This window comes from Protopterus annectens, chromosome 2.part1 (genome assembly GCF_019279795.1).
Source record: "Protopterus annectens isolate FY-2018-M chromosome 2.part1, PAN1.0, whole genome shotgun sequence".
NCBI classification, from domain to species: Eukaryota; Metazoa; Chordata; order Ceratodontiformes; family Protopteridae; genus Protopterus; species Protopterus annectens.
The window spans coordinates 359,598,167-359,623,109 of NC_056729.1; the positions used below are offsets into that span (position 1 = coordinate 359,598,167).

General features: G+C 40.9%; 1 protein-coding gene across 1 annotated transcript in view; it reads left to right on the forward strand.

The window, feature by feature from the left end:
• Positions 1-679: 679 nt before the first annotated feature.
• Positions 680-24,943, forward strand: part of TAPT1 (transmembrane anterior posterior transformation 1) — a 1,296,801-nt gene continuing 1,272,537 nt past the window's right edge. Inside the window, exon 1 of the mRNA XM_044062200.1 lies at positions 680-935. Within this exon, the coding sequence (XP_043918135.1) occupies positions 749-935 (187 nt within the window). The 5' untranslated portion in view covers positions 680-748. The remainder of the gene's footprint in view (positions 936-24,943) is intronic.

Consider the following 24,943-nt stretch of genomic DNA (forward strand, 5'->3'; position numbering starts at 1 on the left):
AGTATGTCCTCATAATAACCCGATCTTACTTTATGTGAAAATCGGTAACATCTAGAAGGAACAAAGCTAACTTTAAGGGCGAAAATCATACTGATACGCCTAAAATATTAGCAATTGAGAGGTATGGGTAGAATCAGGAACAGTAGAGTCATCCCCCACCCCAGCATGAGCAAGCACAGTAATGTATTTAAGATCGTGGGAAGGATTGCCTTGGTAATATCCCCGTGAGTACTTTTTGGAAAACGTGCATCAACTAAATATTATTTTCTGAACATTATAAGTGATTAATATAAATGCAAGTCCCACATTATTTTATTAAGGTGATTCACGACAACCACAAACTGAGTAGTTCAGCATCCTCCAACCGACATACTGCTAATAGCAAAATTATAATTATTAAATTAAGCGTCTGAAAAATTATGTTTCCTGTTCGCAGTCCCATAACGTCTACGTTTATAGCGTAACTTCTGGATGTACGGAAAATGTCAGTGTTGCAAACAGCGCAACCACTACAACAACAAAACAACGCGTACTCGAGTTTGACAGCTTTCCTAAATAGAAAAGTTTTATTGGTTTGGGCATAAACCGCGCCCCTTTTACGTTTCCTGAGGAAGTAACTTCTGGTCAGTTGTTTATTGGCTGAATGCTGATGACCTGTGCCCCTCCTCCTTGTGATCGGTTTGCTGTCCAACCCAATTGGCAGGAAGTGTACGACGTAAACGAGTAGTTTGTGATAGTCAGGGGAAAGATGGCGGATGTGACATCTAGTGGTTTGGAGGGAGATAAGAATGACCCCGAAAGTAGAGAGGATGAAAAAAAGAAGAAAAACTTGGACTTAACCGGTGATGCATTTACAAGACTGCCGTCAGCAACAACAGAAACTCTAGGGTTTTACGAGAAACGAGACAGAGAAAGCAGAAGCAGTCTGTCATCAGGTGAGCAGCTTTGGCAAGTGGGAGGTGGACAGGTGACAGTTATGATGGGCTAGCTAGGGACCAAAGTAACCATACAGGAGACCACAATGTGCGTAGAGACTACATTTGCCATGTGCTGCACTGTGATCTGTTTAGTAGTTTGTTGCGTATGTTGAGCGATGTTCTGGCAGGCTGTGCTTTGGCGATTGTCCCAGACTCCCAGTAGTGTTTTCCAGATTGTTTTGCATTCTAGGTAGTCCGTATTTTGGGTGAAGTGTCATCATTCCTTGGGAGTTAAAATACCGGTGGTTTAGAAAGCAGAGAATGGGGTCTTGACTGAGAGATCCGAGAGGTATTGCCTGTACTGCAGCACTTCTTTTTGACTATGTTACCTGTCTTAAGGGATTCTGCTTCCAGTATTCTGTAGGTGGTTAAGTGACTTGTATTTGGATGTTTCCGGATGAATACTGTCTAGTAAAATATGTCTGAGCTGGTGTTTGGTGATATTTTGATTTTCTTTCAAATTTTTAACAGCAGCCTTCAGAATACAAAGTTAGATAGTATGCTACCGTTAATGTTTACCAAAAGCTCATGTAAACCCTTTTCCGTTTCGTTTATAATTTTGTGTTCATCGTTAGCACAACGGTAGGATACCAGCAAACCTGATAATGATGTTGAAGTCTGTGAGGTTGTTTAATCTCTGTCATCGACACCACTTTCTGTTGAGAGAGGCAACAGTATGTTCTTCGTTGTTTTCAGGTGCTCTTCTTGTCATGCTCGTAATGAGGGGATTATTTACCTGAATTGCTTCTGTGCATGCCTCTCTTTTTGGTTTGGTGGTTTATGGTTTGAGAGATGATACTGATTGCTGAAGCTCGCTCTTTGATTCTTTTTTACTTTGAAATCTCGGTAAACTTTTATGGTCATAAAGGTTTACTTAATTTTGTCAGAATGAGGTAATTTCCTTGAAGGAACAGCTAGATGGCTAAGCTAAATTTCTGAAGAAACCGCAGCATGCAGACTGTTCAGAAACATCAGCACTTAACTGTACAGTTATAAAACAAAAGTACACAATCTAGGACACTACTAAAAATCAGCACGTGTAACGCATTTTGTACATTCAAAACTGTTAACAGTAAGGCACAACGTTCTCGATGTTGTAAGTGACAGAGCTTGTTATTTTATGCCTTTACTGACTTGCATGTTAAGCTAATTTTTTTTCTTTTTTTAAAATTCTCTTTATTTGTTTATAATCGTACCAAAAAGCAACTGACAACCAACAAATCTACATGAGCTATGCACATGTCAAACTATGTACACTTATACAATGCCCAAAATTACAAAGTGTGTCATGGTAAGGTTACAGTCGTTTCAGAATATGTTCAAAAAACATCCTCCAATATTCTTTGAGATAAGGTTTCTGATTTAGGTTGTGAAATAGATACCTATGAGTCTAAAGGTGTTTAATTGCTAGGAGCTTAAACCCATCCCAAGATAATAGATGCTTGTTTTTCCAATTAAGTGTGATGTAATACTTTATTAACATGAATATGGAAAGTATTCTGAGTTGAACCTTTGATAGTCCAGAAGGAGAAATATGTAAAAGGGTAAATTTCCAAGACAAAGTTGATTTTTTGTAAATATTTAATATTTCAAGCTATCACTGCATGGGCTAGTAGTAGTGGGTGCTGTGTGCAGGCAAACTAAATACCCATTATTCAGGCAGACCTATGAATAGAGTTTCATGGTTACATATACACAAAAATATGCATTGTTATATGGACAAAGGCGCTAGTGCAAGGCAAACGTACCTGTTGCAGACTGAATTTAGAAGTTAGAGAGGCACTGATAATATTTAGACACTGTACCTTAGACATCTTTGGGTATTGCTGGCTTTTACAGTTTACTAAGCAGCCCCACTATGAAGAATAAAATAATTTCAGAAAATGTAATATGACTAGTGGGCCGGATTCACGAAGGGTTGCACGGAGTCTAAGTAGAGTAAGACTCCATGCAGCCAACATGTCCGCTGAGCGATCCAGGAACAGCCGGTAGGGTAGTGCAACAGAGCCCCTAAAATGACTCTTACACGGACAGGGCTAGGATATGCAAATTACCTCAATTGCAGGCGAAAGCTATGCAAATGAGGTAAATTTGCGATCCAGGAAACTGAACCTGTCAGAGTAAGAGTAGTGTTATTTGCAGAAATGAACTCAGTTGACAACTGAGTACGGTTTTGCAAATAGCAGAACGGAGCCGTGACAGCTCCAAAAAAAGGATGCATCCAGTTGAGGAAGCATGCCAATGGCCAAAAATACGACCATTGGCAATTTTCACCGATGCAAAATTAAAATAAAATATATATATTTTTTTTATCCTGATCGCCAATGTTTAAGTGCAGCGCCGCGCAAACTCGCTGTGCTCTAAAAAACAGAAAACCAATAATTAAAATCCACAAATTTGTATTTTATAATAATCTCTAATATACAATGCAAGGGAATGGCAGTCCGAAGACAACATGGCTACCGAGTAGAGGTTGCTAAGGGGGGAAGCTCAGTCTAAGAGACGTAACCAAGCATTAGTAGGCCATCCTATGCAAATGAGGGTAAGGATAGTGAATCCCAAGTTTACATAGCAAAAGAGCACAGTCAGTGGAGTGTAGGAGTAGGATAAGGGGAGTATCAGAGTAGATGATAGGTGACATCATGAGGGGGTATGTCTGAAAGAAGTGAAGCTCATTGGAGTAGAGTGACGTGTCTGCTGTCAGTTGCTCATCACTGGAAGAGGTGTGTCAATAGGTACCCTAGCTAAAGGCAAGAAATTGAAGGTATATGCCGTGAAAAACACTAAAGTTTCTTGTAGAAGTGCCTGCAACGTGTATGCACGTGCACGCGCCTGTAACACCGAGTAAGCCTGTGTGCTCGCGTGTGCATCTGTGTGCGCGCGTTTAAGCCCGAATAAGCAAATAAGGTTGTTGAAACCTGTGTAAGCGTGTTTGTGCCTGTGTGCACGCGTTTTAACAAGAATAAGCAAGTTGTAGTCCGTGTAAGCATGTGTGCGCACGTGTGAGCTGGTGTGCGTGTGTTTGCACAGCGCTGCCCCCTGAGGAAACTGGGAAAAGGAAGCACAACAAATAGTAGGAAGTTAACCAGGGAGTACTAGCAGGTGAAAACAATCAGAATCAGGCAATTACACAGGCAGTACACTAGCCCAGCCCAGCACTTAAAACTCAGCAAACAGCTTTCCACTATGTTTTTCTCAGAGACACTGTAACACTGCAGTAAGCTAATAGAAGTGAAAACTGAAACAGCTTTACTGAGACAAAGAAATGTTATTGGCTGCCATTGCTGTTATAAGGCGACATATACAACATGCTGAGGGTGGTGACAATGCAAATGCTGCTGAGCAACCCACAGTGAAGACTGAGAAGAGTGTACAGGCCCAGGGTAACCTACCAGGGGCTACATGAGCTGGAGATAGTGGAGCATTGTAGAGTGGACAGAGACCTCATGCAGCAAATTGTTGAGCTGTGCAGGCCACGCCTCACACACAGAACCAACAGAGGGGTACCCATCCCAGTGGAAACCAAGGTATGTGTTAGCCTAAGAATACTAGAAACAGGTACCTTCCAGAGACCAACTGGTGATATGATGGGGATTTCACAGGCATCAACATTCAGGGTACTGCACCAGTTCCTGAATGCCATGTCGGCACATGTCGGTGATCATGTATATTTCCCCAATTCCCGTGAGGTATTGGCCAGCAATATGCATCTCTTCCAGCAAATAGCGGAATACCCTGAGGTAGTGGGTGCAATAGACTGCACGCACATACGCATCAAAGCACCAGCTGGTGAGCGGGGTAGGGTCTACTATAACTGCAAGGGTTTCCCCTCCATCAACTGCCAGGTCGTGTGTGATGCCCAGGGCATAATAATGAATGTGTGTGCTGGCTGCCCTGGAAGCTACCATGATTCCCATATCTGGCATCTGACACAGCTGTACCAGACATTTGCCAATGGGGACATCCCTCATGGTCACCTAGTGGGGGATGCTGGATATGCACTCGAGCCGTGGCTGATGACACCCATCAGAAATGCACACACACCTGAACAGGAACGCCATAATGAGGCACACGCACAAACATGAAATGTAATCGAGCGTGTGTTTGGGCTGCTCAAGTCATGGTTCCAGTGCCTGGACACATCTGGTGGAGCCTTGCAGTACTCACCAACTACATGTACCCAAATAGTCATGGTATGTGCTATGCTACATAATATGATCCTGCGAAAACAGCTGCAGCAGGAGCAGCATAGGGCTGGGCCAAACAGCCGCCCACCATTGCCAAGGCCATCACAGGCAGAGCGTGACTCGGAGGAGGAACAACCTGAGCCTGCCCCAGTAGGCAGAAGGAGGCGTGCCCAGTATGCTTTGGCCTTGGCAAAGAGGGCAACGCATAGCATATACACTGGCTCAGTAGGAACCCTGGAAATTATACCTCTCTCTGACTCACACATATAGTAAAAGGGATGCCTAACTTGACACTACCTGTTAACAAACATGTATAGGGAGTGTAATATGTGCATCCGACATAGGCAGCACTGCAGCACCACCTGAGGCATAATTGCCATGTGTGAAGCAATATAAAGAAGTGCTAAACAGCTCTTACCACTATTTAGTATATGTAAACAAAATTGCACACACTAAGTAGCACAACTTTTGGCAATGTTGGGCAGCGTTCAGCAATATTGGTTAACATTGAGCAATGTTGTGCAAGTTTGGTCAAAGTTTGGCATAGTTCAGCAAAAGCAGGTAAACATGGTTATATTTGCTTCACCGTTCCTGAAGCAGACTGGTCTTCCCAGTTTGAAAATATGAAGCAGTGACAGTCCTCGAACCCAGGATACTGTGCACTATAGTCGTAGTACTGAACCACTAAACCATGACAGTATGTCAGTGGTCAGCCTGTATGAAGAAATGTTAAGTCCATACAAAGTATCTCATGGAAACCCTGCAGGCACAGCATAATCCCTGTCGAGTTATGATACAAAAGGTGAGCCCTGCAGTAAGAATAGAGCCTGATTTCCAACACACATATAGTATAAATGTTAATATTGATCATGTTCATGCACATCAACAAATGTAGTGGACCTCAGACAGCAACATACTGAAAGGTCACACTGGGCATGCTCACACACCTGAATAAATGTCAGGCAACAAAACACTGAAATGCTGAACTGGGCATGCTCACACACTTAGGCCATGTCTGAGTACAGCAGTGGGTCACACATATCCGGCAGTTGCATGTGTTAACCCAGGAACCTCTCACTATTCACCAATCCGCCTTGTGCACACAAGTTATATGACAATAGACGCATATATAATATAGTAGAACCTTGTCATAATCAAATATGTTCTGCAGATACTTAAGTTGTTCATAGAAAGTGGGAAAGCAAAGAAGAAACAAAACCTGCAATCAGTATCATCAAGAAACAATGTGCATCCCGAACATTATCATAGGTTCAGAGGTTGATACTAGGCTATCTGCCCTAGGGCATGTATAAGCCTAGCCAGAGTGTGTTTGGCTTTCGCAACCCTGTTAGATCAATAGACTGTGCCTGTGAATAATAGGTCACACAAGATAGCCCACTTATGTTTAGTTTATTGTGCCTCTGTCTAGCAGGGACCCAGAAGATATCCCAGGGTTAAACATATGATCACCCATCCACTTGTCAAGATGTCTCCTGTAGGTGGTCAGTGGGGGTCTCTGCGTATGCGGGACTGGGATCTCATTCCAGAGTGAGTGGAGCCTCTGGGATAGGAATCTGTCCCTCCAGCATGTCCTATTAATATCAGTGCTGAGGGTTACGTCCCTGGAGCTTGTAGCTCTAAGGGATTCGGATATCCTGAGGTGGAGCATGTCCATTAATTCTGGGATGGACATGGCTTTAAACAACAGGCACAGATCGCATCCGAGTAAGCAGTAAGCGACTGAGTAGAGCTGGGGTTACTTTAGCCAAACTGCGCAGGGCATCTGCGTGAGTCCCTAGATCTACTTGGTAAGGTACTTTTGTGGCCATTACAGTTGCTGCAGGTGTTGGGTAAGGTACATCCGAAATGGGTCCTTGTATCCAAGTATGGTCCTGATGAGTATAGGGGCACAATGACCTCACTTGATTTAGATGTGAAACCTTATGGGATAAGGTGGGCTATATAGGTCTGTCTAACCACATTGGCAACGTGATAACACCTGTCGTACGTGATGGATTATCACCTATGTGGTAATGTGTGGGCACGTTGTTATTCCCAAAGGGGATGACTATGCATCTAATGGCAATTAGCTATAGGCCATGGCTCTGGCACCAGTTAACCATCTCTGAGACCCTTTTTGAGGATGCTTGTGCCAGCTGGAGAGTTGATTATGGCACCCAGTTTGCAGTCATCTGCGAACATGGTCCGCCATATTCCTCCTGTGTAAGCCTGTACGTCTGAGAAATATATACTGAACAAGAGGGGTCCCAGGACTGAGCCTTGTGGGATGCCACATGTAACTGGTGTATAGTCAGACATGGCACCTGCAATACTGACCATGTGGGTGCTATTCGTGATCCAGTTAGCAATCCATCTTGTGGCATATGTGTCGATATCGAAGCTGGTGAGCTTATGTATAATGCCCGAGGGGGGTATTGTGCTGAAGTGTTTTGCAAGGTCCAGGTAGGCTGTGTGGACAACCTTCTTTATGTCTATGGACCTGGTAACTGTTTAAAGAAGTCGAATAGGTTCAAGAGGCAAGATCTGCCCACAACAAAGCCGAATTGTGTAGGATCCAGTGTCTGTAGGTTCCCGATGTCTATGTGTATGAGTTCCATGATGATACGCTTCATAGCTTTGCAGACCAGGCTAGTTAGGCTTATAGGGTGATATTGTCCAGGGTCCCTTGTGGCACCACCTCTGTGGAGCGGGACCACTGTTGCTGTACGCCATTCCTTGGGTACATATCCTGTAGTAACTCTGATATTGAACAGTGACTTAATGTGAGTGTTAGGTTCGTCATGAAACTCATGTAAGATGCAGGCCGGGACACCATCTGGTCTCATTGATGTTGTGTTGTCTGCTTTGGAGAGGGCAGCACTCACCTGTTCATCTGTGATGTCAGGGAGGCTACACCCTATTGGGATGGACATTTGCTCTTTAGGGGGAATGGGGGGGAAACATTTGCACTGAACCGGTTTGCCAGGATGTTGGCAGTGTCTGTGGGTTCGGTGTATGTTTTGTCATTATGCAGTAACTCACAGCATATCTGGGAGTTTCCACCCAGGTTCCTGACATAACTAAAGAAGGCCTTGTGATTGTCCTTAGTGTCTGGTGCAAGTTTCTGTTAAAAGCGGGCCTTAGATGAATTAATGAGTGATCGTAGCTTTTTGCTAGTACTGATCAGAGATGCCTTCGCTTTTTGAGATTGTGCTCTGTCATGTAGTAGCCTCCACCTTTCATTGTATAGCTTATTAATGGCCGTGGTCCACCAGACAGGTCCCCTGCCTTTGGAGGAGTGAGTCTTGTTGTTATTTGGGATAGCATGATCCGTGCATTCCAGTAGGTGTCCATAGAATGCATTTGTAAAGGATTCGGTGGTCTGAGCTGTATTTACCACTGTCCCAGGGACTTTGACAGATACCACCTTGGTTTGGAAAAGTGTGACGTTTGCTTTTGAGAAGTTCTTCACCGGGATTACCTAGGATGGGGGTGTGGACGGGATATGTATGTCCAGTGAGATAAATGTATGGTCTGACCTTACCAATGAGGGGTATGCCTCTGGTGTGGAACATAGAGTCCCCATGTTGGTGATGATCATGTCCAATATGTTTTCCCCTCTTGTGGGTGTGGTGACCAGTTGTGCCATAGCATTTGAGTCTATAAATCCTAGCAACTGTTGTGCGAGGGTGTTGGTGCTTGAGTAGTATTTCCAGTCAATGTTTGTATTTGAAGTCACCCAATATAATGGTGTTTGGAGAGACCTTCATATACTCCAGTGTTCCCAGGAATACCGAGTGGTGTTCCTGAGTTCGGGAGGGTGGTCTGTAGCAGTCTACAAACTGAAAGGCAGTCTTTCCTACTGTTATTTACACATGTATGGTCTCTGATGCTTCATGCAGTGCTACTAACCTGGAGGTGTTTGTATGTGTGATGTATATGGATACTTCCCCTATTTTTGTTGGCCGGTCCGAGTCTTGTGTCTGAAAAGCATGGTATGTAGTATAAACTGGTAGTGCTGGTGTGCTTTCGGGAGCCTGAACCAGGTGTCTGTTACTGCACAGATATCGACATTCTCCATACTGAGGAGAGTCCTGAGTGCGTGCATTCTGAGGGTTGGACATCTGGTGTTGAGCAGCATTACCCTTAGTTTCTTTAACCTTGTAACGTCTATGGAGGTGGGTTTGTCTTTTGAGCCTCGCTTAAAAAAGCCACTATGGGGGTGGCAAGAGCCTTAGCCAGTATTTGAAAGTGTAGGGGTGACAGATGCAAGCCGTCCATAGCAAAGCTATGTGGCATGTCAAGAATGTCATCCCAGGATGACAGACACTGGATCCCCTTTGAATGACACCAATATGTTAGCCAACTGTTAAAAGTGATCCATTTGTCTGTCTACTGTGACATCATTCTTGGTGAGGGTAAGATGCTACACAAGGTCAGGGTCATACTGGGCTGGGCTACATGATCAGAGAGCTCCTCTATGTCTCTTGTCATGTAGCCAGGGATGAATGTCTGAGATTTTTCACACCAGCATGGACAATGATGGAGCCATATTTGTACTTGCTTTGGAGTGACCTGAGTGCATGTGTTATGTGGCAGATCCTGGCACCCAACAGACAGCGCAAAGTGACCTTCTCCTCGTTCAGCCTGGTGAGTGGGGCATCAGTGTGTCCGACAGTAAGAGTCACCTATTACAAGTGTATTAGGTGTGTTGTTTAGCCCTAAGGGCAGTGACTGTATGGCACACTGACTTTGTGAACTATGTGATATGTGGGTATTGTTGTGGGGTAGCAGTTGTTTGGGTGTCTGCTTTGGAGGTTTCTGTAGCAATTGTTTGGGTGTCTGCTTTGGAGGTCTCTGCTGCTTAGGCAGAGTTTATTTAGAGCCTCCGAGTATGTTTTTGTGTATTAATGTATTTGGTTTGCTGTCGCTATAGGTCTATGTGAGACTGGATTTGTGGTGTGTGTGGTTACCTTCACCACCTGATAGACCGTGCCAGTCACAGGTTGAGAGAGCTCAGCCTCCTGTTTGTCTATATAGTTGCATCTCTCACATATATCTGAGTTTGTTGGGAGGAGGAGAGGGTTGTCTGTGTACATAAGGCAGTTGTAACATTGCGTCAAAATTCCAATATGCACCAGCTGGACTGGAGAGTACACATGAAGCCGACCTTTGGACATGACAGGATATTATGATGACATACTCTGTTGACTGATCACAAAGGATCAGTAGGGTGTTAAGTGTGACAAAGGAGTATAACAGAGGTTTACTGGTCAGGTTTGTCAGTGTTTTGGAAAGGTTATCTGCGAAGGAGTCCAGACAGAACCATGACACCTCCTTCAGCTATGTCATAAATAGCAATGTACACTCATATATGTCCTGAGTCAGGGCCAACTGTACCTGACTGACAGTGCGACATCCTGTCAGACAGGCCCATACATACATACCCACCTCCTACTGAGAAAAGGCCCTATCATCATACCAGGAGATATCACATGTACAATGGGTAAACGGCTCCTCCCAAAGCCGAAAACATGGCATCACTTGGATAACATTGTTTCCCCATACGCGTCATAAGTGAACAACAGTGCAAACAGACCCTGCACCTGAACAGTCTGTTGAGCCTCACCCTCTCTACAGGATCTGAAACTGTTGAATGTGTTACAGCAACATATGGCACACCCCACAAGTGTTGGTGCACAACAGACCATGGGAACTATAGTCCTATAAGCCTATGAAGTCTGAACTGCAAGGCCATGGAGTCCATCATGATTGCAGTCATAAACAGAGCTATTGGAAGCCGACAAACACACAACCCAACCAACTGTGGTATGTTCATGGGCAGATCATGTTTCCCAAACCTGCTAGACTGTTTTCAAGGCAGCCACCCAGGACATACATCACTGAAAGGAGCTACACACGTCCCACATAGACTTTGAATAGCCCTTTATCAACATCCCAGACACATGTCGTATCCACAAAATCAACAGTCTGTGCATAAATTTGTATTGTCATATGAAGGAATGGCAAGTTGTCCACAGATCACAAAAGCTAAGAATTGTGGAGTCATGTTCAAGCTGTTAACACCTGCTGACCCACATGGTTCATTCCTAGGATTGCATAAAACAAAGTGCACACACATTACTATGTCCAGTCTGATGATGTCAGCATCCTACAAATATAGCAGGAGAAAAGAAACCACCCAGTAAAGCATATAGCGCGTCGTGTTAATGCGTATCTCTTTAGTATCATAACATAGGTAGGAGTTTGAATCTTGCAATTGCTGAGTGTGTGTGTGTGTGTGTGTGTGTGTGTGTGTGTGTGTGATTTCCTTTGAGAGGAGTGGCCTTTTTGGAGACTGGGAAAAAACATTAAAAGAGGTAAATTCCTCTTTGGCATGTCTGATGATGTCAGTATCCCACAAATACAGCAGTGGAAATGAAAACACCCAGTAAAGCATATAGCGTGTCGTGTTAATGCATATCTCTCTAGTATCATAACATAGTTAGGTAGGGGTTTGAATCCTGCAATTGCTGAGTGTGTGTGTGTGACACTGTTGATCAATGTGTTGTGGGATTTGCTTTTACTACTGTATGACATATCAGTAAAACAACAGTATGTGCATTGCACACTTCAGGTATCTGTGTGGCAAATACACATATGTACATGTGACCTCAATTGGTAACTGTGTGGCCAAGACATATATGTACATGTGACCTCAATCACTTCATAGGTGTGAAGCCTGCTTTCAACACAAATACATCTGTTACCATTGACAGTTGGTGCTGCTGCTTTTCAGACCGTAGGTCACATATGTATGTATGTGACAAGTCCAGCCACTGTAGTGATCTGTGCACTAGGTCATCTGTGTCACACACACACACACATGACAGTTTCTATAGAGTAGTGTGAGTGAGTGTTCATGATTGGGGCATATTTCAGACATGTTCAAACACAACACAGTCTGTCAATAATGGCCATTCATTATAGGTGTACAACAACTCCGTGGATATGCATACAGACCCTTTATTGCTTATGTGATACACTGAGGGACATCAGCATACCTTTGGGAATGTGAATATCAAAGGACAGATGACATCACATGTGGCTGTATGTACACATCGGTACCCCTGCTACATGTTGTGGGCTACTACCAATGTGGTACTGTCAGGATACTATGTACAGTAAATGTGGATGACTATGCTATAGTCGGCTCATAGCTTCACAGCATGGGTTTGTCAACAGGTATCTGTCTATATGATACCCTTGTGGAGGATGTGTCTAATCCGGAGAATGCATTGTAGGCCACTGTATGCATTACCAGATGTGGACGGACATATCCCTAGTGTGTCTGCTTGTGCCTAGGACGGCCACATGCCAAACAGGAGTGCTCACTGGAATGTGTGGTGGTCAATACCACTGGTAACTGGTGTAGTACAGTAACGGAAGGATTCAAATGCTACTGTGTATCCTACAGCTATGTGTCAGTTGTCAAGACATCATCTAACGATTGGTTAAAATCAGGCTGTTGAGGTTATGTATACTACCACAATGCAAACCAATGACCAATATTAACAGTATCACCCACAGCATAGTGTCATACCATGTCATACACACATGTGTACCCAAGTTGTGACATATGTGTAGTAAAATGCATACTGGACACCAATAGGAAATATGAAGTGTTAACACTGTGTAATACAGGGCATGTCACCCTTCCCATGTGTCCACCATGCACGTACATGCAGATAGTGTACCTCCACCATGTTCACAAATGTACACCTGCAAATCTGTACTGCACACATCACACACGTAACGTCCACTCACAACACATGCTGCCAGTACCACACACATCAGCCAAGTGGCACATGGGCAGACAATCCATGTTTGGAATTAACACTGGTGTAAACAATACTACATTGATAATCATAGCTTTGATGCATCATGCCTGCTCAGATGTACTTACAAGGATATCATTACACTCTACTGTTGACAACATGCTAACATTGTTACACTGCTATTAGGTCACCCTGTGCATCAGCAACATGTTAGCCTGTTCCTGCATCAATGTCACAGATGACAGGAGGTGGCACAGTTTCATCATATGCACAGGGTGTGTTATTGGTTTGCCAGAGCCCAACAATGACCCATCCAATCGACATGTATGTATGTGTGTATGTGTGAGAGGGACAACAGTACAGTATGGGTCAGTGTTGATGTAATGTGTGTGTGTATGTGTTAGCCCTAGGTGTTGGTTTTATGTGTGTGTGTCTGCATGCACACAGTTCCCCCTTGTGGCTGGCAAATAGGGGAGATTGTGGGACAGCCACAGACTGTACCTGCCAGGCTGTACAGATCACTGTCTCTGGACACAGTACCTGTGCCTGGCAGGGGTGACACAGACAGTATCAGGTACTAAGCCAGACTGGGTACCATCGTCAGAGGCAGAGGGATGTTGACTGGACCCATGTCCCTGCTGGGACTGGCCAGAGCCACGTGCATGTGGTCGTCTCGGACGGTCTACCGACAGCCCAGCCACAACATTGCTGGGGCTGGTACTGCCACTACGGGAGCGGCTGGGACTTGTGTGTCATCTGCGGTGACTGTCAGCTGATGATGTTGCTGGCATACGTCCACTTCGACATCTCAGCCGTCCTGCACTGCTAGCACATGGACATTACATTGCAGAGGACATCTAGTGTCCCCCCCAATGTCTATCAGTGACATTGGTGTAATTACGAATGGCACCGGCAAGGTCACGGATACTGTCATTGATAGTGGTGTTATGAGCCCTCTGTGCCCTTAGTGTCTGCCTGGTGTACCGTTCCATACGTGCCTGTGCTTTCATTACAACCCGGAACATACCTGAGGTTTTGAGACCTGAGCGGGCACGTCTGCCAGGGGCATTATGACCAGCGGTGCTCCCATGAGAACCCCTGGACATATGCCTATGTGGTACCGTTCCAGGTGTCTGGGCATGGCTGCTGTGTGGGGTTGCATGTGCCATAGATATCACACTGTCCTGGTCAATGGCTACCATATGCTGTTCCTCTGCTAAGGCCATTGGTGTTGAGGGATGTATTGGCAGTATGTATGTGCGCATAGATGGGGTGGAAAGCTGTGTACTGTCAATTGGCGGACCAGTGACAGACCCTGTCAAACCTGCCTGTGCCACAACACATGTATCATCATGTTCACTGTTTGTGGCAGTGACTTCAGGTTCCCTGCTGCACTCATCCAACAATACCTCAGCCCCTGTGAGAGGGAGACAGGAAACTCACTTTACCATCTGTACAGGATGTTAGCACACATAAACACATGCACACAAATACACTACTCTGTCAAGTTGACACACACACATCAACAGCAGTATGGAACATATTCATTAGTGGTTGATGGTGGAGTACAGTGTCACAAGCCAAAGAGTCCTATTACACGTGTCAGCATGCAGGATGTGTGTTGCTCAACAGCATGCAGTGCGAGTGTAGAGAGTCCTTGTTGATAACAGTATACATGTCGTTGATGCATGTGTGTTGTTCAATGATTGGCCTCATCCTGGAACACAATGTGTACATGGACACAACATTGCAGTGCAAGTCTGAATTGCTTTCCAATGTCCTGTGCACCATCACTCATAGGTATACATACCATGGCCAGATGCACACAACTGTCAGGTGTATAACAATGAATGCTATGTGTAGTACTGTAGTTACTGTAACTGGATGTAGTGTAGTACCATGAGCCATCATCAGGCAGCATCATGTAGTCAATCAAGGCCACTAATGTATGTCACACTGGCAACTATCTTGCTGTACCTGACCTGCACCACTTTGGCTGCATTTACCATTTCACAGCCAGTTTGTTACATGGGCATGTCAGTTGTTCAATAGGGAGCATTGCCTAACATGACTGTGTTGTGTGTTGACGCATGTCACACTGCCCCATGATAGGCCTCTACCCCTCAGGTATAGTATGTGTGCTGTGTTGATAACATTTGGGATACTGGAGTATGACCTTACAGCAGGTGTCTACTTACGCCATGTGTACCATATTAACACATACTGCATATGACAAAGTAGTGTATGTTGTGTGCATGTGTATTGACTCTGCCTATACAATGTCCACTACAGTGTACCCCAATTGGTTGGGATGCTCTGTGTATTGCATGTGTTTGAGGCAGCTACTCGTGTTACTGGGATGTGCATAGTCCCACAGAGAACATGCAGAGCATGCACTATGTGTAGGTGTTTAACATGTGTATATGGCCTACAACTCTCCTATGACATGCACATGTTATATGCTATATTAAATGTAGAACACTCACCAGCATGGGTCTGCTGTCTTGCTGTCACACCAGAGGGACCTGCAAGGATATGAGACACTTTGTCAGTGTCAACAACTATGGCATTGCTGCTTTGAGTTTGCAATTTTACAGTAGTACATGAGGTGACAGTCACAGGCATACAGATAATGTCCCACATTATCAGTATTGCATGACACCAGGCACCATATCTTCTGCATACACAGTACACATCTGATAAATGCATGTTCTAACAATTGAGCTAACAGTGGTCTACAGATATGCCATGTTACCTGCACGCTCTGTATCAACGTGGTGGGTGACTCCGGCCTCCATGATGGCAGAGGTCTGTTGTACTGGTTGGCCAGGACCCACCACGCTGAGGAGCAGCTCTTCCACTCTGGTGAGGGGGGGGGGGGTTGCGGCACCACCACCTGTGGCAAGCTGTTGTCTGTGGGCATCGGAGGCATGCTGCCAGACATGTCTGATTAAATCACTGCAGTGATGGCGTACCTGCTCATAAGTCCGGTTATGCATGCCTACATCATTCACCCGACGGACAACATCCTGCCACAGTGCAATGCGCCCATGCTGGTTCTGGAGAACAGCAGGTTGTGATGGTGTATGAGGGCGTCTACAAATGTTAAATAAATAAGTAAATGTTATGCACATTATTATGTTTTATGTGTGTGCTCGATGGGTGGTCCCCGGAAAATTGTCTTAAATGAAACCAGTCCTTGGTGAAAAAAAGGCTGGAGACCACTGGCCTAACGGATATTTGCTTTGTTTGTTTTTAAGGATTTTCATTTATATTTAAATCATTTGAGAGGAGTAAAATCAGTGGAATTTTAAGATCTGGAATTTGACTGTATTGCAGACAAATTTGTGGTCTGCTTGTCTAACGTGTATTATAGTAAAACATGGAGAGTGCTGATAGTTCTCTGAAATCAGGAAAAAGATAAGCCTGTTATGCTTTTTGATGTCAGAAGCATACATACATGTCAGCCACCCCAGAAAAATGACAGAAAGTAAAAGTGGCTTTCAAAGCTGTAAAACGCCTCTTGCTCGCTCACACACACACACACACACACACACACACACACACACACACACCCACAATGATGGACTGAAGTGTTAAACAGCTTTCTAAGTTTTTGGTCTGTCGCAGTTTTACTTTGCAAGTGGCTATTGTCTATGCAACAGTGCCATGTGTTTCACAGCTTTAGAAACCATGAAACACTTCATTCTTCAACACTTTTTTGTAACTAGTAGAACAGTAGGAAGGCTGAAGCTCCATGTATTCCAAATACTTTGGTTCTGTCTGATCATAGCAGTCTAGTTATATGATCTTGACATGGATGCCATGCTTCACCTCGTAACCTGTGCTGTTACTGTGAATTTCTTGACATCCATATCATAAATGTATAACTGGCGTACTGTTATAATCAGAGATGTGATTGTAGTCCTCTTTAATATGCTGTTTGTAAAATAAAATACTAGAGTAAACAAAATATGAAGGATTTTTGATAAGGTATGAAATTGCCATATCATCCCAAAGCAATTCATACATTAGAGATGTCTGCATACCCCCTCTCTCCGTTACTCTTTGCCCTCTTGCAAATAATGACAGGGTTAAGGATATAATGTGTCTAGATTTCTTTTGCAAACATCTCTGGTCTAAAATTGAATCGCAGCAAACCTCAGGCACTTCTGGTGAATAAAAATGTTACCATGAAACGGATCAAAAAAGAGACATAAACTGGGAGGGCACGCATATTAAATATCTAGGTATCGTTATCGAATCTAATTATAAAAAAATCACTCTCATCTAATTACCAACAACTTAAAAACTTAATTACTAGTCTAACAGACAGTTGGAACAGACCGTTCTTCACATTTGAAGACAGACTAACTTTAATCAAATGATACAGTTACCTAAAATCTTATTCATTGGCCAAGCTCTAATAATTCCTCCACCTGTCAAAATTAAACAGAAAATTGATAATTTATTATTCAACTTCCTTTGGTATCCCCAAAAAACACAAATTTCTCTTCTCTGGCACACCACAAGTTGGGATGAAGCAGGTATAGGGTTTCCAAATATTGATTTTTATTTAAACACCACATTTATTAACATAGTGTTGCTTTGGAATAATACTTCTTGTAAATCATATTGGAAATCAATACATGAAACTTTACTTATTAATAGTAATAGGACATTGCTTGAACCAAATACTCAAGTATATACAAACATCTTTATATGGATTTTAAAAGTATACATTCAAAGTGAAAGATCAAAACTTGTTCTCACACCTCATAAACCAAATATTGCTGTTTTAAAAAAAAAAAAAAAACTTTTATGTTTTCTAATCAGTTAATTAAGAATTTAATAATCATGTTTCCTATTGCTTAAACAAATGAATGTTTGATATCTTTTGACATTCAGAAAATGTTAGAATTTGCGAAGGGTGACCTATTATATTGGAATCAATTTTTCTCCGCTAATAAAATAAGTTCTGCTGACTAATTTGATCAACAGATATAGTTTGCAAACTTGCAATTGGCTGGACATCCAAACATGCAAGGATTTTATACATACTAAGCTCGTACCATCATTAGAGGCATACAATAAGAGTAACACATTTTGGATTTTAACGAAAACCAAAAACAAGGTATAGGCACTCAGAATCAACCAATAAATATGAAGAAGTGTGCCCTGGTCCGCTTGTGAGTAACGCCAAATACCAGTCACTTGATAGGAAATAACGATAGCAACAAATTCTCATCCAGATAACAGAAATACTTAAAAATAGCAGCAATACTTGAACAAATAGCAGCGAAACCTTCAATTGAATAAATGTCACATAATTTGACATTAGACTTATTGTATTCCATGACCAAACTCCTCCTGTAGTTGTATTGGTTATTCTCATTGTTATTATTGCCTTCTGCAGTTGGCCCCATATTTATTTTCATTTCCTTACCCCTGCCTAATATGGGTTTAAATCTATCCAGCCTTCCATCCTCTACTTCTTTTCTTAATTTCCTTATGAATTCCTCTGGATAACCTCGTTCCCTGAACATGTTATGTAATAATGTGCATTCTTCCCGAAAATCTATATCATTGGAAGTCATTCGGGAACCTCGTACAAGTTGTCCTTTAACAATGTTCTTTTTACTATGGTATGGGTGTGCACTGTTAAAATGTAAATAAGAATTTACATAGGTTTCCTTCCTATATACCTTGCTCTCAAACTTGCCTGTATTTTTATATAATTCAATATCCAAATACTTCAAGCATTCTGTACTAATAGTGTAGGTGAACCTCAAATATGTAGTAGTACTATTAATATAATCCATAAATTCAAAAAATTGTGCCTCACTCCCTATCCAAAAAAGGACAATATCGTCCAGAAACCTGTGGTATAATATCCATAGGTCTTTATACTTACAATTGGTGATGAACTGCTCTTCCCATTTTGACAGTACTATGTTGGCAAAAGTGGGGGCACAAGCTGCCCCCATGGATACACCAGCTTTCTGTTTATAAATTTCCCCACCAAACATAATGAAGTTGTATTTTAGCACAGTATCCATAAGAATCACACTTGCTATTTTGTCATTGTGGCTCATATCATCATCTTCGAATACAGCTTCTTCAAAAAGGCCCATACCTTCTGTGTGTGGTATACTTCCAAACAAATCTATAACATCTATTGTGATAAATCTGATGTCTTCTCTAAACAAATCCTGTTTAATTTCACCAAGGAAATCCCATGAGTCTTTTAAAATTAAATTCTTATTGATCCATATATGCTTGGTCTTGACATCTATAAACTTAGCTAAAGGGGCTGTTTTAGACCCCTCAGCCGTAACTATAGGTCTTAGCGGGGGGTTCAGCATATCCTTATGTATCTTTGGTATGCCGAAAATAGTGGCCAACCTTGGTTTCTTAACTTCTAAGTATTTCATAGTTGTGTCATCAATAACTTTTTCTATCATTAAATCCTGCAGAATGGAATCAATCCTATGATGTGCTATATTGATTTCATTGTGCGAAGCCTCAATATACTTAGTTTCATCCCTTAAGATTGTATTCATTTTACTTTCATACAGTATTTGTTCCATTATAACAACCCCTCCCCCCTTATCAGGTTTCATGACCCTCAGTGAGGCATTTTGACTCAATTCCTTTAGTATTTGATTCTCTTCTTTACTTAAGTTATGTTGTACCCAATATCCTTGATGTTTATTTCTCACTATATTGACCATGATATTTTCAAAATTCCTGATCTGAGGGTATAGGGGTGGATTGTATATAGATTTCCTTTTTAACTTGTTATCAGTCATTCTTTCTTTATTAAACCCCATTTTGGAAGCCATTACTTCTAAATTAATCTTCCTAGTAAATAGCTTAACATCCAGTATGGTACGTGTGAAATCTCCCTTTCTATTGGGTATATATTTTAATCCTTTACTTAATAAGGAGAAGTGGTTTGGATTTAATTTCAATGCACTAAAATTGTATATAGTAAAGTTATCATAAGTGTATTTGACCGTGTTATTCGTAATTACATTAACGTCCTTGGAATAATCCGCCAAGTCCAGGGTATCTATTGATATCTTCCCTGCCTGCTTACCCCCCCCCACCTCTGAAAATTTTCTCCATGTTCATTATTATGTTCCTGGGCCTGTCCCCTATGCGGTAAGGGAGGAAAATCAACATCATAATCTGTTACAAAACATTCATTATCATCATTAAACTGTTTTCTATTATGATAAGATACATTTCTTCCATGATTTTTCCTAGTCCCATAACGTGTATAGAAACTGTGCTGATTGTTAGGCTTTGGATAACTTGTATGGGTTTCATATTCCCTAATATCCCTATGTAACTTCCCCATTTTTCTCTGTATCACTTCCTCACTTTTGATATCAATGTTTCTTCTCATAGAAAAATATTTATCATTTTCTTCCTTAATATTGTGTACTAAATCAGTTGTAATACATGCATCAAGATTAGCAATTTCTATTCCTAACTCCTTTTGAATATTATTGTTCTCTTCAATTATAAGTTTAATAACTTCCAAGCCACATTCATTGAAAACTTTAAGTAAACATTCATGAAAATGTGTCCCAATGTGTACATTGTTCGGAAATTTATAAACTCTCAGACCTTTAGGGACAATTCCCCTATCCAAACATTCCTGTAAATATGCATTTTCAATACTAAGAGTTCTATATTTCATAAGCATTTTATCTAATTTGACTAGTTTCACAGCATATGTTTCATTGTCCACATTGTTTATACTGTTGACACTATGTCTGTTAACATGAAAACGAATGTCTCTTTTAAGCCATTCCTCAGTTGTTTTGTTTGTTTGAATAACTTTAGTATTAACAGTACCTTGCAAACTGGTAGTGTGATTAGCGTTTCTTTTAGGAATAGCGCCCTTATCCCTTCCATGATAGTCACTTGGTTCATCACTATTAGAAGTGTCTCATAAGGAAATTAAGAAAAGAAGTAGAGGATGGAAGGCTGGATAGATTTAAACCCATATTAGGCAGGGGTAAGGAAATGAAAATAAATATGGGGCCAACTGCAGAAGGCAATAATAACAATGAGAATAACCAATACAACTACAGGAGGAGTTTGGTCATGGAATACAATAAGTCTAATGTCAAATTATGTGACATTTATTCAATTGAAGGTTTCGCTGCTATTTGTTCAAGTATTGCTGCTATTTTTAAGTATTTCTGTTATCTGGATGAGAATTTGTTGCTATCGTTATTTCCTATCAAGTGACTGGTATTTGGCGTTACTCACAAGCGGACCAGGGCACACTTCTTCACATTTTGGATTTTGCCTTGACAATTATTAATAGCTCACCCAAGAACACTTCATACAGATCTGTTGTTTATAAAATTCTCAGAAATAATTTTAGCAAAACAGATGTTTCTTTTTGGAATTATTCAAGTAAAGTTAATAGACAAGTATTCTCAGAAAAAGATAAAAACACTTTGTTTGCAGTCTGTGAAGAAATCCATTTCTTCCCTGTTCTGGCATGTATCACATGGAAATTTTTACATAGATTTTTTTTTTTTTACCCCACATAGACTAGCAATAATGTACAAGAAAGAGGAAATGAAATGCTGGAGATGTAGACACCCTGATGCCGACTGCATACATATGGTTGATAATTGCCTCATTTTGGTTAGACTTTAAATATCTTTGTAAAGCGTGGAATGACAGCTGTATAATTTTTGACTCCCCTTAACCTTTTCAGTGTTCCTGAAGTCATTCCTAAAAAACAAATATTTTTACTATGGTCTGTCCTCTCTATAGCAAGGAAAATTATTACTAAAAATCGGAAATCCCAATCTACTCCTATCTTTAAAGCTGAGTTTATTCATCTTGTGCAATACATTTGTAAGAATGAGGTTGTCACTATAAAACCAAGGACTATAACATCACAGCTCATAATTTAATTGCTTGGACAAAATTGTCTAATCAGTTAGGGAAATATTAAGTGCTCTCCTATGTATATTGCTTTTTTAGTTGTTATGGAGATTGTATATAGTTTTTTTTTTCTTGTTACTATACTGTTAAGTTACTGTGTTATAAAATAAATAGAAACAGTTTGAAAAAAAAAAAGATTTGACAAATGAAACATTGGCTTATACCAATCTGTTCTCTAATTTCACATTGTATCTCTATAATTTCTTCTAACTGTAATATACTTTGTATTACTCTATCGGGCATTGTAAATAATGCTGGCACTGTAGCACCTTTAAGCCTTGTTGACTGTTTAATCCAGACACACCTGGACCATAATGTGTTCCGTGTGTGACGTTGGTGTTACTACTGCTGTTTTTACTCTGGTTAATCCTTGAAGTGGGTCCTTTGATGGATCAGCACTCTACTCTGGTAAAAAATATAAATAAGTTCATGCTGAGGTTTTTAAATCTTTCAATAAGCAAGAGAAAAACTTAGTCATGTTCACACCAATTTGATAGTTGTCTGAGAGGACAGAAAATCTAACTGTGTTGATTTCCTGATGGATAAGAAGATTCTTCTCTAGTAGGCATGCTTTCTGGAACTTTAAGTTAACAAATGAACATTTCCAGTAGGAAATGTAAAATTATCAGAAGAAAAAAATGTTTAGAAATGACGGAGCAAGTTTCTGACATGGTTGTAACCTTGCCTTCTTTCTCTCTTAACTGTTTTTGATTTTTTTGAGATTATCTGTTTTTCTACTATTTATGGAATCGGAAAATGTTTCCAAGTGCTTTAATAGGTTTAGTAATGCAATAGTGGATCCTGAGCAAGCAAACTTTGAATCTACTGTAGTTAATTCCAGAAACGGTTTTGATATAATTTTTCCTTTCCACGACACTAAGAAGATATTTGATGTATATGGCTAAAAAGGCCAACACTAAGTACAAAAAAATCTCTACTTTTGAATGAGGGATATAAAGTGAGGATTCACTTTCCAAAAACCTGTCATGCAGAATGGCCAAATGGGAGCCACTGTAACTGGTAAAGCAGTAGACCCAAAACTTCACTCGGATTATCAGATATTTCAGAAAAATTCTTGACATTTCAGCAAGAAAAAAAAAATGTGTAAAACCTAAGGAAGTTTAGAAGGGAAATGAGTGTTTTGGGCAATTTCAGGTGTTACTGCCTTCTCTGAGAAGAAACTGTCAAGACTGTTACCTGTGGTGTGCAGAATCATGAAGTCAGTAAATGTGAATAGTTGACGGTGATTAATCTTGCACTCTAGAGTTACTTAGTTTATTTTCCTGCGGACAATTTGAATATTCTGTGTAATATGCTTAGATTTAAGCACCTAAATACTTATAAGCAAGTGCTCTATAGTCTGAACGGGAGAACTCTCAACATTCAGGGTAACAGTTGTAGTATAGAGCAATAGCAACAGAATTATATTGTGTAATATGGAAGACTGTCAAGAAACTGCAGAGGTACTTGGATTGTACATAATGGAAAAAAGAGAGCAGTGGAAAAAGACTGGCAGTGTTCTGATTAATAATGTCACCTGTGAAATTTGAAGTACATTGTTGAATCTTTATTTCCATGTATTTTGCATGGCATGCTGGAAGAGTCATTGTGTTTGTATTTCAACTACCTCATCATGTGTTAAATACTCTTCGCATATTTGTTTTCAGTTTCTAAAGAAAAAACATGCTAATTATTATATTTTGGTATATCTCTTGAAGAGTAGGAGTTGGCATAGGGATGTATGCTACATGACAGTACTAAAACACGTATCGTCGTTAATCTGTTAAAGTGTAAAAAAAAAAATACACCACACACATCCTTTTTGTTCATTTTAGGTCTCTACCAGAGTTCACTCCCCTCAGGATGGGTAAGCCCTTGTTAACCAGTTTCTGCCATCTCCCAAGTAGATTTATGTAGTGCCTGTGTTTACTGTTAAAACAGTAGATGTCAGCTGTGTAAGTAGGGCTGAACTATCCATGTCAGTAGTATCCTAGTAGATCGTGAGTGTCAGACTCCATGTCAGTTGTGTAATTCTATCTGACCATTTTTGTTGTGCCTCTCTTAGTTCTCTTTAGTAATGGGCGTATTACATTATTCTTAATACAGGTCTATATTGCATCTCCAAAGTCGTATTCTGGTGAACAACTATTCACTGACTCCTAATCAGCGAAAATCGCTTCAGTGATTCGCTGAATTTACTGATGGTGGGGACATAGCTGGCCAACAACAGAATTTTTCATTGCATTATTATTGATATTAAGAATTCCAATAATTTGGGGAATGATTTCTTAGCTAGGTTATTATCTTATTTACCTCTGTGTTCACAAAGTCTCTAAATATCTGTAAATTAACCAGTTCTCGGAATCTTGATTGTATTTGGACTTTAAAATTTTCTACAGTATATATATCGGTATCATTTAAAAATTAATGTCAATAAATTAAATTGCTTTATTTTGGTACTAGCATTTTGTTGAAGTTATGAGTTTAAGCACTCAGTTGTATATACAGTTGGAAACAGAAAATATCACGTCTTTAATACAGTGTGGTTAGAATATGTGAGCTTTTGGAAAGAGGAAAGCATGTTATTTAAGTAGGGAATTTGAGAAGAGGGTGCAATACTATTTACGCAAAAATCTTTTAATAACCAGATAAAACTATTATGACTGGTCGTGATATATTATTTACTAATAATAATTGATGTATATGTTTCCATTTTTAATCATAGGATGAGTTTATGCACAATGCTATAACTTTTACAATAGTTGAAGTAATTGTTGAATGTCAGGGAATCCTATTCCTCCATTATGACAACCTTTTCTGTGCCAATCCGAGGAGACCCTTGCTTTATTAGGATGCCAAAAAAAGTAGGACATTATTTATCTTCATCAATATTTTTGGTGGAGATGGTACTAAAAATTGTAAGACAAACTATTTTAGGGAGAATTGCCATCTGAATAAG